Source organism: Salvelinus alpinus, chromosome 2 (genome assembly GCF_045679555.1).
Source record: "Salvelinus alpinus chromosome 2, SLU_Salpinus.1, whole genome shotgun sequence".
NCBI lineage: Eukaryota > Metazoa > Chordata > Actinopteri > Salmoniformes > Salmonidae > Salvelinus > Salvelinus alpinus.
This window is the reverse complement of record NC_092087.1, coordinates 13,142,325-13,159,080: the sequence shown is the minus strand read 5'-3', so window position 1 is coordinate 13,159,080 and position 16,756 is coordinate 13,142,325. Positions and strand designations below refer to the sequence as shown.

The 16,756-nt window shown below is 42.4% G+C and overlaps 2 protein-coding genes across 3 annotated transcripts; one reads left to right on the top strand and one right to left on the bottom strand.

Annotated features, from left to right (window-relative positions):
- The first annotated feature begins 180 nt into the window (after positions 1 to 180).
- Positions 181 to 2,838, top strand: LOC139542551 (homeobox protein ANF-1-like). The gene is made up of 4 exons (XM_071348123.1): positions 181 to 831; positions 931 to 1,112; positions 2,139 to 2,240; positions 2,574 to 2,838. The coding sequence occupies exons 1-4, from the start codon at positions 693 to 695 to the stop codon at positions 2,679 to 2,681; spliced, it is 531 nt and encodes a 176-aa protein (XP_071204224.1). The 5' UTR covers positions 181 to 692; the 3' UTR covers positions 2,682 to 2,838.
- A 7,525-nt stretch (positions 2,839 to 10,363) lies between these two features.
- LOC139554271 (putative nuclease HARBI1) lies at positions 10,364 to 14,130 on the bottom strand. Of its 2 annotated transcripts, XM_071367044.1 has the most exons (11): positions 13,759 to 14,130; positions 13,339 to 13,409; positions 13,075 to 13,251; positions 12,923 to 12,984; positions 12,754 to 12,840; positions 12,625 to 12,666; positions 12,383 to 12,556; positions 12,268 to 12,303; positions 11,615 to 12,169; positions 11,222 to 11,333; positions 10,364 to 11,127 (listed from the first exon to the last, which is right to left on the bottom strand). In XM_071367044.1, exons 1-8 carry the CDS (start codon positions 13,914 to 13,916, stop codon positions 12,268 to 12,270), a joined length of 807 nt encoding a protein of 268 aa, XP_071223145.1. In that variant the 5' UTR covers positions 13,917 to 14,130; the 3' UTR covers positions 10,364 to 11,127; positions 11,222 to 11,333; positions 11,615 to 12,169. The 2 variants fall into 2 exon arrangements, with proteins under 2 accessions (XP_071223145.1, XP_071223135.1); XM_071367034.1 differs by lacking the exons at positions 12,268 to 12,303; positions 12,383 to 12,556; positions 12,625 to 12,666; ... (3 more) ...; positions 13,339 to 13,409; positions 13,759 to 14,130 and adding an exon at positions 11,430 to 11,545 and having other exon boundaries at positions 11,615 to 12,259.
- Positions 14,131 to 16,756: the final 2,626 nt, after the last annotated feature.

Below are 16,756 nucleotides of genomic sequence, written 5' to 3'. Positions count from 1 at the left end.
GAACAAAAGTTTTTGGGCGCGACCGTGCGCATTGAGGACGTCCCGTGTGTCCGAATCCTCTCCTTTCCATTCAGGGAGAAAAGTAAACAAGTGTGCAATTCGTTTAAAGCTCCCGTTGTTCTGGTCGCTAAAGCGAGCACTAATCCGCTCTTAATAGGTCGAATCGCGGAAGAACAATGATTACACGCGGATTTCCAGCAACATGTCAACCTGGTGCTGTGACGGCTTTTGTTTGGCCCAAACATAATTCACCGTCCTATATGCATCACAACGGCAGGAAGAGGGAACATTCATTAGGATTAAACCTGATAGTATTGGAGGATTGTTATTCGTTTATATTTCCATGGCAAAAATGTACGAAATGGAATGATGTTAATTGACTGGCCCCACATAATGACAGTATAGGCTAAAAGTGGGAATGGGTTTGATTTTCTACCTTGGTAGTTTTAATGAAAAGAATGGCACTGGTGTTTCGTTAAAGTTAGAAAATTAGAAACGGAATCACTTGCCTAAAGAGATAACACCTTTATGCCTAGGTCCATTTGCAACCCCCAAAATCTGAATAGGGGTCTCCAATTCATATGCTAAATTTTAAGAACCTCCAGTTTTATTTAGTGACGTATATAAATCCCAGAATCGTTTAAAAATCGTAACCTGAGCGGACAGCTTCCAGAAGACAGTTGGTTGACACTATGGCTATATCTACAGTTAGTTGCCAGATCAGGCAGGTTGACGCACGGCCAGTTTTCACCATAGACAGAATCCTTGGGTTGGACTTGGACAGGCAAGAACTACGCAATGTGTCCCTGAAGCTGTATCGACCATGGACAGGTCAAATATTATTTATTTACATTGTAGCCATGATTTCCTTGTAGACTAAACCTGCTGTCATTATCTGTTGAGTTATATTGGGTTCTGTCTGGATTTCAGAGTTGGAAACAACCCAACAGAGACGTCACATTACAGTAAAAGGATCATCGAAGTCTTCGTCAGAGATTAAGAGAAAAGAAGAGGAACATAAACTCAACTGTAAACACTTTACAGAGTCCTACAGGAGAACATTGAATTGGTACATCGGGCGCAGGCCGCGGACGGCATTCAGTAGTGCACAGGTAAAAATGCACTTTTAGGCACAAGGCACATTTTTCATGACACTTTGATACGAAGCGATTTTCGTAGCAGGTTAGGAGAGCATTTTCGCCAAAGGCTTCCCGCATGCTTCGGTTTGGCTGGCTCCTAGCATACTCCCTTAAAAGACCACTTGAAAAACGATAAAAAGCGGCAATAGTACTGTTTGTCCATCTTGAGACGCTGTAGCCAGTATATACTTCCTCAAAATACTCAGAATGAATCTAGTTAAGATCATTTGAGAACTCTGTCATTTATTTGACGGTTTTTGCCGAGGAGATCTTAGTCGCACAATTTTACATCAAACTAAGATGTTTGGTGCAGTATTTATCTAGTGAAAAAAAATGTGCATGAAAACAAGTCGTCTATCATTGAATGACGACAAACACTTAATTGAAGAATCCCTACTGTTGACCAATGACCGACGAAAGAGCATAGACTTCGGTTCCGAACTTCGGCTTGCCTCGAGAAAAATGTTGTGTACACGAACAGCCGAGAAAACCCCCGACGAAGACAACAATGCCGTCATAATATATGCACGATCTATTCTGAACATTTTCGAATGGCAAGCATGTAGACAGACGCTTTAACCCTAACTCTTTTCCCTAACCTTAACATCAGTCTCCTAACATCCTACGTTAATTCTCCTAACCTGCTGCGTAAGTTCACCTAATACCTATTATGAAAATCTCCCTTCTGTGTGGAAGTGGTGTGAAAAGAGTGTTTCTCTAAATTTTACACACAACTGTGCCCAATGGCATATAGGTTCCATGTGTAGTGAGTGACAAAACATTCCACTAACAAAAATATTGATTGATATAGATATTATAAATCAACCTTTAAAAAGCATTTCTGATTTACATCTCATTGACATATTCTGTCAGGCCTATGTTTTCAATTTTTGGGGGGCTGTTAGTTACTGTTATTCACTTTGTGACAGATGTCTTTGTGAAAATAACAAAAATACAATTTGATTGTATGATGGATATATCTTCTTGGGGTCCATGCAGATTGAGGTCCTGGAGAGTGTGTTTCTCATCAACTCCTACCCGGGTATTGACATCAGAGAAGAGTTGGCACAGAGACTGCAACTGGAGGAGGACAGAATACAGGTATGCATTATAAACTAGTAACACTTAAGGTTGTTCTTATACATGTGTAGTTGCACTGTAATTCATGTTGAATAGTTATTAAGTAGCACATTACTTATTGCGTTGTAATAGAATACAGAAGTGAAATAGGGACTGTTATTTATTCATCTGAACTCAACTATGCAATTAAGTAATTACAGAATTATAAAGTAACAACATGTTAATAAAATGTTGTTAGCAGAGTAATTACTGTATAGTCTTATACAAAAACATTGTTTTAGTTGATAAATTAAGGTACACTATTTACACCACAAAGGTAGTTCTAAAGAGCTCTATATGCACTGTTCTCCACAGATTTGGTTCCAGAACCGCAGGGCCAAGCTGAAACGTTCTCACAGAGAGTCACAGTTCCTCATGGTGAAAAAAGCCTTTGCAGATCTTAAGGACAAAGAAGAGGAATAATGCTAAAACAAGGACATAAAATGATTTACAATACTTTTATTCTACGGATCTCTCTCAGTCTCTCTCTGGTATATTTCTAATATATTATATTAAATGTCAATTTGTCTAGGGTATCTACACATTTTAATAAACAGATCAGATCATTGACAAACAAAAAGGCCTACCTTTGCAAGTGGTTCATAATTTTCTTTAAATGTTCTTTTCACCATCCGGCAGCAATATTGGTGACGTTGTTCTTTTTCCTCAAAATAGAATTATTATGGTAAGAAATGTCAGGTCATTAATTTAGTTTGCAGTGGGTGTTGCCTATGAACATCCTGAGCTTGCATCTCAAATGGCACCCTGTTCTCTATATCCCTCAAACGCAACTCTGGACCTCGAAGCCAGTTCCACTGCTTTTCCATTTTTTCCCCCCTTCTAATCATGGACTGATTTAGCACCAGGTGGGTGCAATTAAGTATCAGGTAGAACAGAAAACCAGCAGGCTCCAGACCTCATAGGGTAAGAGTTGAATACCACTTCCCTATATAGTGCACTACTTTTGTTCAGGGCATGGCCCTGGAATAGGCTGTCCCATGGAATAGGCTGTCATTTGGGACGCAAACAGAGATAATCTCTGCTTAGCGACAATTTTATTGTTTGAGAAATTCCCCTGCAGGAACTAATTTGTCTCCTTCAGACTGAATTAGTTGAGCCTCAGCAAGGCAATTAAGTTGAGGGAAGTAGAGACAAAGGAGTAGCAGGGAGGCCGCCTGCCCTGCAGGCATCAGGAAGGAGACGGTATAAAGGTGTAGGGAAAGAGTTCTGAAAGAAAGAAACGTTTATTTAAATCTGGTGCATGCTGTTTGATTTGGTTGCTTCATCACTGGCCTATATGATGTTTGACCAAATTTCAGATAATTGCATTTATGCGTGGCAGATACCAGTATCTCTCAAATTAACTAAAGAAGTAGACCCATATATACAGTGCCATGAAAAAGTATCAGTGGTGGAAAAAGTACCAAATTGTCATACTTGAGTAAAAGTAAAGATATCTTAGAAAATGACTCAAGTAAAGTGAAAGTCACCCAGTAAAATCCTACTTGAGTAAAAGTAAAAAAGTATTTGGTTTTAAATATACTTAAGTATCAAAAGTACATGTAATTGTTCAAATATACTTAAGTATCAAAAGTAAAAGTATAAATCATTTCAAATTCCTTATATTAAGCATTATTTTCTTGTTTTTTAAATTTACGGATAACCAGGGGCACACTCCAACACTCCGACATAATTTAAAAACAAAGTATTTGTGTTTAGTGAGTCCACCAGATCAGATGCAGTAGGGATGACCAGGGATTTTCTCTTTAAGTGTGTGAATTAGACCTGTCCTGCTAAGCATTCAAAATGTAACGAGTACTTTTGGGTGTTAGGGGAAATGTATGGAGTAAAAAGTATATTATTTTCTTTAGGAATGTAGTGAAGTAAAAGTAGTCAAAAATATAAATAGTAAAGTACAGATACCCAAAAAACGACTTTAGTAGTATTTTTACTTAAGTACTTTACACCACTGAAAAGTTTTTACCCTTTTTCAGATTTTCTCTATTTTGGCATATTTTTGATACTGAATGTTATCAGATCTTCAACCAAAACCTAATATTAGATAAATGGAACCTAAGTTTACAAATAAAACAAATATACACCTTTTATTTATTTAATTAATAGTCATGCAGCACCTAATTCCCCTGTGTGAGAAAGTAATTGCCCCCTTACACCTTTTGCTACAATGACTGCGACCAAATGCTTCTTGTAGTTTTTGATCAGTCTCTCACATCGCTGTGGAGGAATTCTGGCCCGCTCTTGCATGCAGAACTGCTTTAAATCAGCGACATGTGTGGGTTTCCAAGCATTAATTGCTCGTTTCAAGTCTTGCCACAATAATCTCAATTGGGATTAGGTCTGGACTGACTAAGCCCTTCCAAAATGTCAATTTTTTTGCTTTTGGACCATTTTCATGTAGACTTGATTGTGTGTTTTGAATCATTGTCTTGCTGCATGACCCAGCTGTTCTTCAGCTTCAGCTCACAGACAGATGGCCTGACATTCTCCTGTAGAATTATCTGATACAGAGCAGAATTCATGGTTCCTTCTATTAAGGCAAGTTGTCCAGGTCCTGGGGCAGCAATGCAACCCTAAACCATCACACTACCATCACCATGCTTGACTGTTCAAATCAAAGTGCTGTACAGAAACCCAGCCTAAAACCCCAAACAGCAAGCAATGCAGGTGTAGAGGCACGGACTGTTGGTATGCTGTTCTTACTGTGGAATGCAAGTTGCCAGGACATGCAACTTGTGAGTGATTGTGTGTGCAGGTGAGTGATTGTGTGTGCACATGAGTGATTGTGTGTGCAGGTGAGTGATTGTGTGTGCACATGAGTGATTGTGTGTGCAGGTGAGTGATTGTGTGTGCAGGTGAGTGATTGTGTATGCGTGCCTCTGTATGGATATAGCAGGAGCAGCAAAGCGTGTCAGCTCTTTAACACCATGCTAGGGTTAGAGGTCAGGGGCTGTCACCACTGAGAGAGATACGCTCTGATTGGCTGAAACCTGATGGATGACCAATCAGCATTATGTCACTTTCCTCCATAATTTCTCTCTTCTTCTCTTCATCCCATTCTACGGTCATCTCTTCCCTTTCTCAATGTTTTTCCCCCAAACGTCTGAAATTGAAGTCTATTTCTAGTGGCCAGGCTGGACTGATAACCCCCCATATCAGTGTAAGTCAGCAGGGTTTGTTTAGTCTTTATGACTATAAGTATGAACCTTCCCATAAACGCCTCTGCTCCCTCAGGTCTCCCAACCATGACATCAGAGGAAGATAAGAGAGGAGTGGGGAGGGAGGGAGGGGAAAAGAAAGAGTGAGAGAGCGTGAGATTAGGCTAGATGGAGGGATGGAAGTTGTTTGTCTTCTTCTTTAGTTGAGTGACAGAAGGAACAGCCAATCAGCTCTCACTTTGGTTCTGTTTACCACAGCCCTGTCAGCACCTGTTGAGGTCCACTGGAGAATGTGTACACACACACACACACACACACACACACACACACACACACACACACACACACACACACACACACACACACACACACACACACACACACACACACACACACACACACACACACACACAAGGGATGTGTGACCCATCAGAGATCAATGTTATGTACTCTGCCTCCCAAAACCAGACCAGTAACTCTCCTACAACTCTCTAAATCCCAGAGAACACCCACCCACTACACACACCAGCCAGGTCGCTCAAAATTCACTTCAAAATTGGACGCCCGTCCATGTCCCAGGGATATTGGGTGATGCCTTCAAAACAATGTAGGGCGCTGTTACCATCAAGTAGGCTTGGGTTTTTCTAAGGGCATCATGGACGTGGATGGTGGATGGGCATAAGTTGTGTGCTCCGAGGTTCCCAGTGTTAACCCTATCCAAAACCGTAACCCTTAACCTAACCATTCAGAATGAGTGTCTAAACTTAATGTTTTAACCTTATCCCAAAACCTAACCCTTAACTTAACCATTCGGAATGAATGCGTGAACTTCACTGTGGAGTTTCTTTGTTTGTTTTAACCTACTCCCAAGCATACTTCCAAAGTTGTGGCAAAATGGCTTAAGGACAACAAAGTCAAGGTTTTGGAGTGGCCATCACAAAGCCCTGACCTCAATTTTATAGAACATTTGTGGGCAGAACTGAAAAAGCGTGTGCGAGCAAGGAGGCCTACAAACCTGACTTAGTTACACCAGCTCTGTCAGGAGGAATGGGCCAAAATTCACCCAACTTATTGTGGGAAGCGTGTGGAAGGCTACCTGAAATGTTTGACCCAAGTTAAACAATTTTAAGGCAATGCTACCAAATACTAATTGAGTGTATGCAAACTTCTGACCCACTGGGAATGTGATGAAATAAATAAATAAATAATGAAATAAATAATTCTCTACTATTATTTGACATTTCACATTATTAAAATAAAGTGGTGATCCTAACTGACATAAGACAGGGAATTTTTACTAGGATTAAATGTCAGGAATTGTGAAAAACTGAGTTTAAATGTATTTGGCTAAGGTGTATGGCTGACGTTTTACATTCTCCCAAACAATTGTGCACATTTAATTTTTTTGCGGAACTTATTTTTTTACTTATTGTGTACATAATGTTGCTGCTACTGTCTCTTATGGCAGAAAATAACTTCTGGACATCAGAAAAGTGATTACTCACCCCGGATTGGAAGAAACGTTTTCCTTTAACAAGTACAACGAGAAAGATATCCTGCTTTCACCGGAACAGGCCCAGATCCCCGCCTTTTGCGTGACACAGGAAAAGAGGCCGCAGATTGGGCACCCTTCTGAGAATCCGGAGGCAAGCGAGTAAACTCCCATTGCCTTCCATTCTTCTTACTAACGTGCAATCATTGGAAATTGATAAAATAAAATTGATGACCTAGGATTAAGATTATCCTACCAAAGGGACATAAAAAAACTGTAACATCTTATGTTTCACCGAGACGTGGCTGAACGAAGATATGGACAACATAGAGCTAGCGGGATTTTCCATGCACCGGCAGAACAGAGACGCTAACTCTGGTAAGACAAGAGACCACCTTTACTCCACACACAGAGATGCATATAAAGCTCTCCCCCGCCCTCCATTTGGCAAATCTGACCATAATTCTATCCTCCTGATTCCTGCTTACAAGCTAAAACTAAAGCAGGAAGTACCAGTGACTCGCTCAATACAGAAGTGGTCAGATGACACGGATGCTACACTACAGGACTGTTTTGCTAGCACAGACTGGAATATGTTCCGGGATTCATCCAATGGCATTGAGGAATACACCACCTCAGTCATCGGCTTCATCAATAAGTGCATCGATGACGTTGTCCCCACAGTGACTGTACGTACATATCCCAACCATAAGCCATGGATTACAGACAACATCCCCATCGAGCTAAAGGCTAGAGCTGCCGCTTTCAAGGAGGAGGAGACTAATCCGGACGCTTATAAGAAATCCCACTATGCCCTCAGATGAACCATTAAACAAGCAAAGCGTCAATACAGGATTAAGATTGAATCCTACTACACCGGCTCTGACGCTCGACGGATGTGGCAGGGCTTGAAAACTATTACGGACTACAAATGGAAACCCAGACGCGAGCTGCCCAGTTACACGAGCCTACCAGACGAGCTAAATGCCTTTTATGCTCGCTTCGAGGCAAGCAACACTGGAGCATGCACGAGAGCACCAGCTGTTCTGGATGACTGTGTAATTACGCTCTCCGTAGCCGATGTGAACAAAACCTTTAAACAGGTCAACATTCACAAAGCCGCTGGGCCAGATGGATTACCAGGACGTGTACTCAAAGCATGCCTCGTACCAACTGTCAAGTGTCTTCACTGACATTTTCAACCTCTCCCTGACCGAGTCTGTAATACCTACATGTTTCAAGCAGACCACCATAGTCCCTGTGCCCAAGGAAGCGAAGGTAACCTGCCTAAATGATTACCCCCCCGTGGCACTCATGTCGGTAGCCATGAAGTGCTTTGAAAGGTTGGTCATGGCTCACATCAACAACATCCTCCCGGACACCCTAGGACCAAAAGGCTCCTCAACAGCTTCTACCCCCAAGCCATAAGACTGCTTAACAATTCAGAAAATCGCCTCCGGACAATTTACATTGACCCCCCCTCCCCCCTCCCTTCTGTACACTGCTGCTACTCGCTGTTTGTTTGTTACGTATGCATAGTCACTTCGCCCCCACCTACATGTACAGATTACTTCAACTAGCCTGTACCCCCACACACTGACTCAGTACGGGTGCCCCCTGTATGTAGCCTTGTTATTCTTACTGTGTTACTTTTTATTATTACTTTTGATTTTAGTCTACTTGGTAAATATTTTCTTCTTCTTGAACTGCACTGTTGGTTAAGGGCTTGTAAGTAAGCATTTCATGTTGTATTTGGCGCATGTGACAAATAAGGTTTGATTTGATTTGATTTGAAAAAGTCAAGGGGTCTGACTACATTCCAAAGGCACTGTAATAACATGATACACTGTTAAACTATTAACAGCCTCTCTGATTATTGACTTGTCCTAAAGAGCCGTTTACATCCTGTCTGATGACTGTCACATCCAACGATCAATCTATCAATCTATCTATCTATCTATCTATCTATCTATCTATCTATCTATCTATCTATCCATCCATCCATCCATCCATCCATCCATCCATCCATCCATCCATATACCCTTCCTTCCTTCCTTCCTTCCTTCCTTCCTTCCTTCCTTCCTTCCTTCCTTCCTTCCTTCCTTCCTTCCTTCCTTCCTTCCTTCCTTCCTTCCTTCCTTCCTTCCTTCCTTCCTTCCTTCCTTCCTTCCTTCCTTCCTTCCTTCCTTCCTTCCCTCCCTCCCTCCCTCCCTTCCTTCCTTCCTTCCACCCACCCACCCATCCATCCATCCATCCATCCATCCATCCATCCATCCATCCATCCATCCATGCTGTTACGTTCCCCAGTTTCTGTGTTGTGGGTTTGTATATGTGTGTGTATTTCAGGAAATGGAATCCTGGACTCTTCAAGCAGCTGATTGGTCGGCCCCATCACTGATTGGAGCTCTGACCCCGCCCTCTCGTCAGGGGAAACAGCTGGATCTTCAATTACCAACTCCTTCTGCAGCTTGAAAAGCCAGTGTTCCTTTGTATCCTTCTTTGTATGTTCTGTGTTGGTTGTTTAAGTTGTTGAAAGTATTTTGTAGCCGCTCCTGCAGAGGTATGTGTATGCCATAAGACTTAGTGTTTTTGGTTTATTGAAACTGTTTCATTTGTTCTCAGTGGGGGGGAAGGGGAAGGCACCTTGGGAGTGTTTAGGCAAGAGGCCTGCAGGCACAGTATTGAATCTGCCTATGCACACTAGGTAAGACCTGGGGCCTGTTGCACAAAACTAGGATAAGGGATTAAGCCAGGATATCTTGGTGATCCTGGCTCAATTGATCCGTAATCCGGTTGCACTAAAGATGGATAGGGGGCAGGAGGATATGTTATGGTATAAATTACCATGGAGATTTATTCTGTGGAGCTAGCCTGCTCCAGACCAGGCTAAATTCCAGGATCTATTTAATCTTATCCCTAATGTCAGTCAGCAGTCACCACAAATGGAAACCAATAGTTATTTCACTGCTCACTATACATTGTTATCACATATAACTAGACCCACTGTTATTATTTAAACGTTTGTGATCATTAATTTCAATGATTTTGGATAAAAAATGATTTTTAGATGTTGCTATCATTAGATAATTTACAGTTTCCCATAGACTATAAGGCTATATATAAAATGATAGAATATTAGGGCCACAGAGGGGAAAAAAACACAAGTCATAATATTGTAACCAGTTGTTTTAAAGGAGGACAGTTGTTAAAATGACAGATGTGGGGCATTTCGTGAAATTGTACTTCAGTATGGTTTCATAAACAAAGACATGCTGATGTGCCAGAATATTAAGTATCACATTGTCATAAGTATCAAAACTGTAAAAACAATATGTAGCTTTTCTGCAGAAAGAACCAGCCTCATAAATTTATGACTTTATCCTTTTTCTTCAGTGTGGCCCTAGTACTCTGTCATATAAACAAATACACATTCCATATGAATATAAAAACACAATGTGTAACATTATGTTCCTTTATTGAATAAGGACAAAACAAAGCAGGTAAACCATCAGCTCCTTTCGAAACTGAAGTCACAGTGACTCTACAAGATGGAAAGCACAGAATCCAAGCATATTATACAAAATGATACATACACATTCAAAGGTCTGTATATAACATGTCTGCACACTAAAATAAATGCAGGACAAATCCATACACATCAACTGAACAGACAAATGAATGGATGCAGTAGCCTCCCTGCAGCCTTGTATTACACACAGTATACCGCACAAACATCATAAGAGGCCAAATTAGTCAAAAAACGAACCCAAAAAAACCCAAATTCCTCTGCCACCGCAGGACATATTTAACCAAAATTGAAAGCACACATACTAACTAAAATAATTCAACACATATTGGTCCCTCAGCAGCCGACCACTGTCGTCATCAGGGAAGATTGCCGGATTGTCCCAGTCCATGGCTGGTGGCACTCTGGGGGCCCTCTCCTTCCTCAGGCAGGCCACATTGTGGAGGACAGCACAAGCCACAGTAATATCACATGCCCTAACAGGGCTGACCCTTAATTTGTGAAGGCAGTGAAAGCGTGCCTTCAGGAGGCCAAAGGTCATTTCAACTCTGGCCCTGGTCCTGGCATGGGCATGGTTGTAGGCCTGCTGTGCTTCCTGGGGGTCTGTGAAAGGTGTCAGGAGAAAAGGCTGGCAGCCATACCCCCTGTCTCCCAGCAACACACCAGAGAATTCACCTGTCAACACAAAATCTCATCATTACTACCTCATAAACACAGTGATATTCTTGACACAGCCATGATGGTTATAAATAGGGGTTGTGTGGCTTACCTTGTGATAGGCACTGATAGATTTCAGAGGCCCGAAAGATTCTGGAGTCATGGACTGAGCCAGGCCATTTTGCCACAACATTGCTGATCACACAGTCAGCATTGCAGACCATCTGAAATCATAAGATGAGGAATATTACACCAATCAATGCACATCACTGGCAATGCAGAGTGTTCGTCAATGGACAATATCAAAAAGTTATGTTCACCTGAACATTAATGCTGTGAAAGGATTTCCTATTCACAAAATCGGCCTCATGGGCACCTGAGGGGGCTTTTATCCTTATGTGTGTGCAGTCCACTGCACCAATGACATTGGGGAAACCTGTCACACAAAGTAATGAGTATCCTACTATGTGTTAACAGTTGTCCTGTAATTTGTAGATCCTCTTACCTGCAATCCTATAGAACTCCTCTTTGATGTCACAGAGTCTTCTGTGGCCAGGGAAGGAGATGAAGACATCTGCTAATGCTTTGATAGCCAGACACACACTCCTTATTGTGCGGCAAATTGTGGCCTTGTTCAACTGTTCTGCATCCCCCACTGAGTACAGGAAGGCTCCACTAGCAAAAAAGCGCAAGGCCACACAAACCATTTGCTCCACACTCAGTGCATGGCTCCGTGCAGTGCGGTGCTTAATCCTGGGACCCAGTAGTCTGCATAGATACCTGATGCCATCTGCAGAAAACCTGTATCTTTCATATAGATGGTCATCAGGGAAGGCCAGTGGGTCCAACCGGTCCCTGAAGACCCTTTCTCGCCTGAAGGCTCTCCTCAGCACAAGTGCTTCTTCATCCACCACATCTCGCACGAATGGGCATGCCATTGTCAGAGCAGAAAGGAACACACAATTTTGGGCCTTCATATAGGCTAGTGGCCACACCTGGTGCTGGGGGGGTGGGCAAAAGAGGGCGATGCCTTATAACGATGACTTGGTTGTACTGATTGCTGGGAAAATAAAAAAAACCTTAGAAAGATGCCACCGTCCTGTGTGCTCACAATAAGAGCTCATATGTCATGGCTCACTTGACTTTACGAGAATATACCTAATTTTTATTTTGAGCTGTGTCATCTTCTTGGAGCTGGGGGAGGAAAGAAAAATAATGATTAATACATTTGTGTTACAGTTAGCATACAGTGTACATTGAAGGCATATCTCACCTCCCTCTCAAGTTTTTTTATTTCAAGGTCCAGTTTCCTAATTGTCCTCTTTTTTATTTCGGACTCCAGTGCAAGATTTTCCATCTTTTTCTTCTTGTACTGAATGTCTATGTCTGCCAGTTCTATTTGGCGCCGGAGGTGGTTGCCATACAACTTTCTGATAGCTTGTGAGCTCTGTGAACACAATACAATTAGCGCAGCTGGAATTTGGCAGGATGTGGTGTCCTTTTATTAATACGCACTATGTTGCCAGGCTGGTTTTCCCACTGTATAGCATCTGGGTCCTGTAAAATAAATTAGATTTTTTGATTTTGATGAGGACTCCTCACCATTGTAGAGTAAATAGTACTTTCACAGTCTTAACATGATACCTCATGCCTTCTGGAATCCAGAGAGATGGTCTCCTCCTCATCATCGTCTCCATCATGTGCTGTTGCTGCTGCACTGGGGCCTTCACCCTATCACATTTAATCGGATTCATATTGAAGCTAGTAGACAAGACATGCCAGGCCTACAGTATGCCTTTGATGGAGTACTCACTGGATCAGCATCGTCTGGTGCTTGTGCTGGTGGCTCTAACAGGAACACAGTGCTGCCAGACACTGCAAGGCAATAGGTAAACCAAAGTCAGACAGTCCAAATTGATTCAATATGAATGTGGTTGTATCCCATGTAGAGATGGAAGGACATACCTTGAATGAAGCGGGTGGCATCTTGGGAGGAACCTATGCTCGTCTCTTTCCCCCCAGGGATCCCCTCTAAGACGGGCCTGCCTTTATTTAGCTCCAAGGCCATGTCCTCTGCTGGGGTAAGGTCAGCCTTTGGTGACCCACCACCCGTGCCTTGTCTGTGGGTATTCTTTTTCACTGCTAAAACAGTACAGACAATGTGTGAGCAGGCACCTTCTGGGTACAATATATGCTTGTGCTTTGTTAAATATTAGTCAGGGACCATACCATTCTGCAGAATGTTCTTGTATTTGATTTTGACCTGCTGCCATGTCCGTTTTGGCCCGTTCATGTTTAATCTACACACACACACACACACACACACACACACACACACACACACACACACACACACACACACACACACACACACACACACACACACATTTAATGGAGTCACACTGCAAAAAATTACTTGGTATTTTTGTCTTGTTTTCAGTAAAAATATCAAAAAATGTATCATAGCTTTATACAGTGTGATGGAGTTACTTTACACAATTTCACTCATATCTGCAGTGCATTTCAATTAAAAATTTAACCGTTTCATAATTACAGTACAACTGCATTTTTGGAGATGTGAATTAAATATTTGAATTGTAATTGTGATGTTTCAGCGGAGCGGTGAGTGTGTAATTGTGCACTACTTACGCATTCAGGCGGTCTGCAATACTTTGCCACGCTTTTTCTCTTTGCTTTATCACTGTGGCGGTGTTGCCTTTCTTCTTAATTATATCTTTTACCTCCTCGTATGCCTCCATGAGGATTTGTGCTTCCGACGGGGAAAAGTACGCGGCTCTAGTTGCCATGGTAAATCAGTTAATCTGTGATCTGTGGCGGGGTCTATTTGAGTGAGCCGTGAGCGCGCACCTATCCAGGATTGGTTTCACCTGGCTTAATGAATCCGTGTCTGCTCATCCTGGCTTGGTCTTTGTGCAACCAATTAAGCCTGGACGCACATGTTTTGGCTTCATTGAGCTCAGCTGAGTCATTTATCCCGGATGTCTTAATTCTACTTTTGTGCAACAGGCCCCTGGGCGGACCACCCCCTGTATTTTGGTTAGTGCGCCAGGTGGTGCTAAGATTAGGTAAGAAGTGGGTAGGCAGGTAAGGTAGGAGAGGGGACTCTTTAACTTTCATTGCTTTGGTTCCGTCCAGACCCTTTTCCCCTCATTACTGTGTTAAGGAAATAAATTCCCTGTGAACCTTTATTTTCTCTGCCTCTGTCGTCCTTCCCCGCAACTACGATCACATACTTTTTCACTCCACGGGGAGTTGAGATGTAGCAGGGTGTTGTGTTCCCTCCAAGAGGTGTATATAACACATACACTCATATATCCATCCATCCATCCATAGTAGGTTGGGGTCCACACAAGTCACAATGAATATGCTATTATTATCTGACATTGGTTGTTTGCAGAAACCATGTAACCAAAACCTCCATGAATTAAAACTGGTGGACAAATATAACATATACACTACACTGCCTGATCTGATCTCTTCCAACAAAAATTCAAAACTGAGAAAATGGGGAGAGAGAGAAAGGGAGGGCAAAGGAGACAAAAAAAAAGGAGACTTAAAGGTGACAGATTTTGACGTGAAGTGAGACAGGATTACCAGTAATGACAGCCTATTACTCATTAGAGCTGTGTTGGTGCAGGCTAGTTCCAATTCTTGTCGTTAAACACTGCCTTTGAACTGTTAATAGAACCCTGAAACCTAACCAGGCCTTAAAACACAGGGAGAGAGGGAGAGCAGAGGAGAGAGACGTATAGAGGGAGGGAGAATAGAAGAGATTGAACACACACACACCTATCAAAGGTAATGAAGCGTGGCTTCATAAACATGGACCTGCTGACCTCTTTGACAGACAGCTCTCAGCCAATCATAGCTCTGCTAGTCCTGCAGGTTCAGAGGTGTGTTTGTGTGTTGTGCGTATGCATGTGTGCGTCAGTGCCATGTCAGCAGTATCTGATTAGGATTAGATGTAACAGTTGTTTTAGTTTTGAGGTAGTCATACGCAACGTGTTGCCTATATTACACACCCAGTCTGGAAGGAGGAGAGGAGGAAAGGAGGACAGGGGGAGGAGGAGGAGAGGAGGAGGTGTGGAGGGGGTGAGGAGGAGGGGGGAGGGACAGAAGGTAATACCTCCATTACTACACACAGAACCTAATTATTCCACACCCACCCAGCCACTCAGCCAGCCACCCACACACTGAGGTTTAAGTAACCACACCTGTCTCTCTGCCCACAGTCTCCTCCTGCCCCAGGCTGATAACCTCTCCTCCTCCAGATGGTGAAGAGTGATCCATCACTCCAGAGAACGCATTTCCACTGCTCCAGAGTCCAATGCTGGCGAGCTTTACACCACTCCAGCCGACGCTTGAAATTGCGGATGGTGATCTTAGCCTTGTGTGCGGATGCTTGGCCATGGAAATCCATTTCATTAAGTTCCCGATGAACAGTTCTTGTGCTGATGTTGCTTCCAGAGGCATTTGGAACATTGTAGTAAGTGTTGCAACCGAGGACAGATGGTTTTTATGCACTACCCGCACTCGGTGATCCCGTTCTGTGAGCTTGGGTGGGCTACCACTTCGAGGTTGAGCCGCTTTTGCTTCTAAACGTTTCCACTTCACAATAACAGCACTTACAGTTCACTGGGGCACCTCTAGCAGGGTAGACATTTGACAAACTGACTTGTTGGAAAGGTGGCATCCTATGACAATGCCACGTTGAATGTCACTGAGCTCTTCAGTAAGGCCATTCTACTGCCAATGTTTGTCTATGGAGATTGCATGGCGGTGTGCTCGATTTTATACACCTGTCAGCAATGGGTGTGGCTGAAATAGCCGAATCCACTAGTTTGAGGGGGTGTCCACATACTTTTGTATATATAGTGTATCTAATCACACACAGACACACACACGGTTTCCTAGGATTGAGTGTGCTATAAATAACAGGGAGAAGGAGAGGAAGAGGAGGAGGAGAAGGAGAGGAAGAGGAAAGGGACACACACAGACACCTCATGCTCTTTCAAGGCAAACAGTGGCTACTTTGAAGAAACTAAAATATAAAATATATTTTGATTTGTTTAACACTTTTTGGTTACTACATGATTCCATATGTGTAATTTAATAGTTTTGATGTCTTCACTATTATTCTACAGTGTAGAAAATAGTAAAAATAAAGAAAAACCCTTGAATGAGTAGGTGTGTCCAATCTTTTGACTGGTACTTTATATATTTATTGTTTTTGTAAAAAAAAAAGACCATGAGATATCCCGAAAAATCGGTCTTCTCACAAATTTGTCTGTAGCGTCCAAACGGTTTGGCTTATAAACTATTATGACCCCTCTATGGACAGATGAGACTCTCACAACCCCCACAAGCATCTTGGGAATTGTCTGAAGTTGATACAGCTGATCTGCCAACATCTGTCTGTAGTGTCCGAACAGTTTGGACTCTGTGGGAAGGTGAAACTCTCACGAACACGTACATGTCAGTTTATTTTGCTCTAGGACAACCACATGCCTCACAAGACTCATCTATAGGTCCCCCAGAACCCCATGAATGGAAATATGGAGACTGTTTAGTGCCAAAAATAAGGGGTTAATTACATGTACAAAAATAAGAAATGTTTCCTGATCTT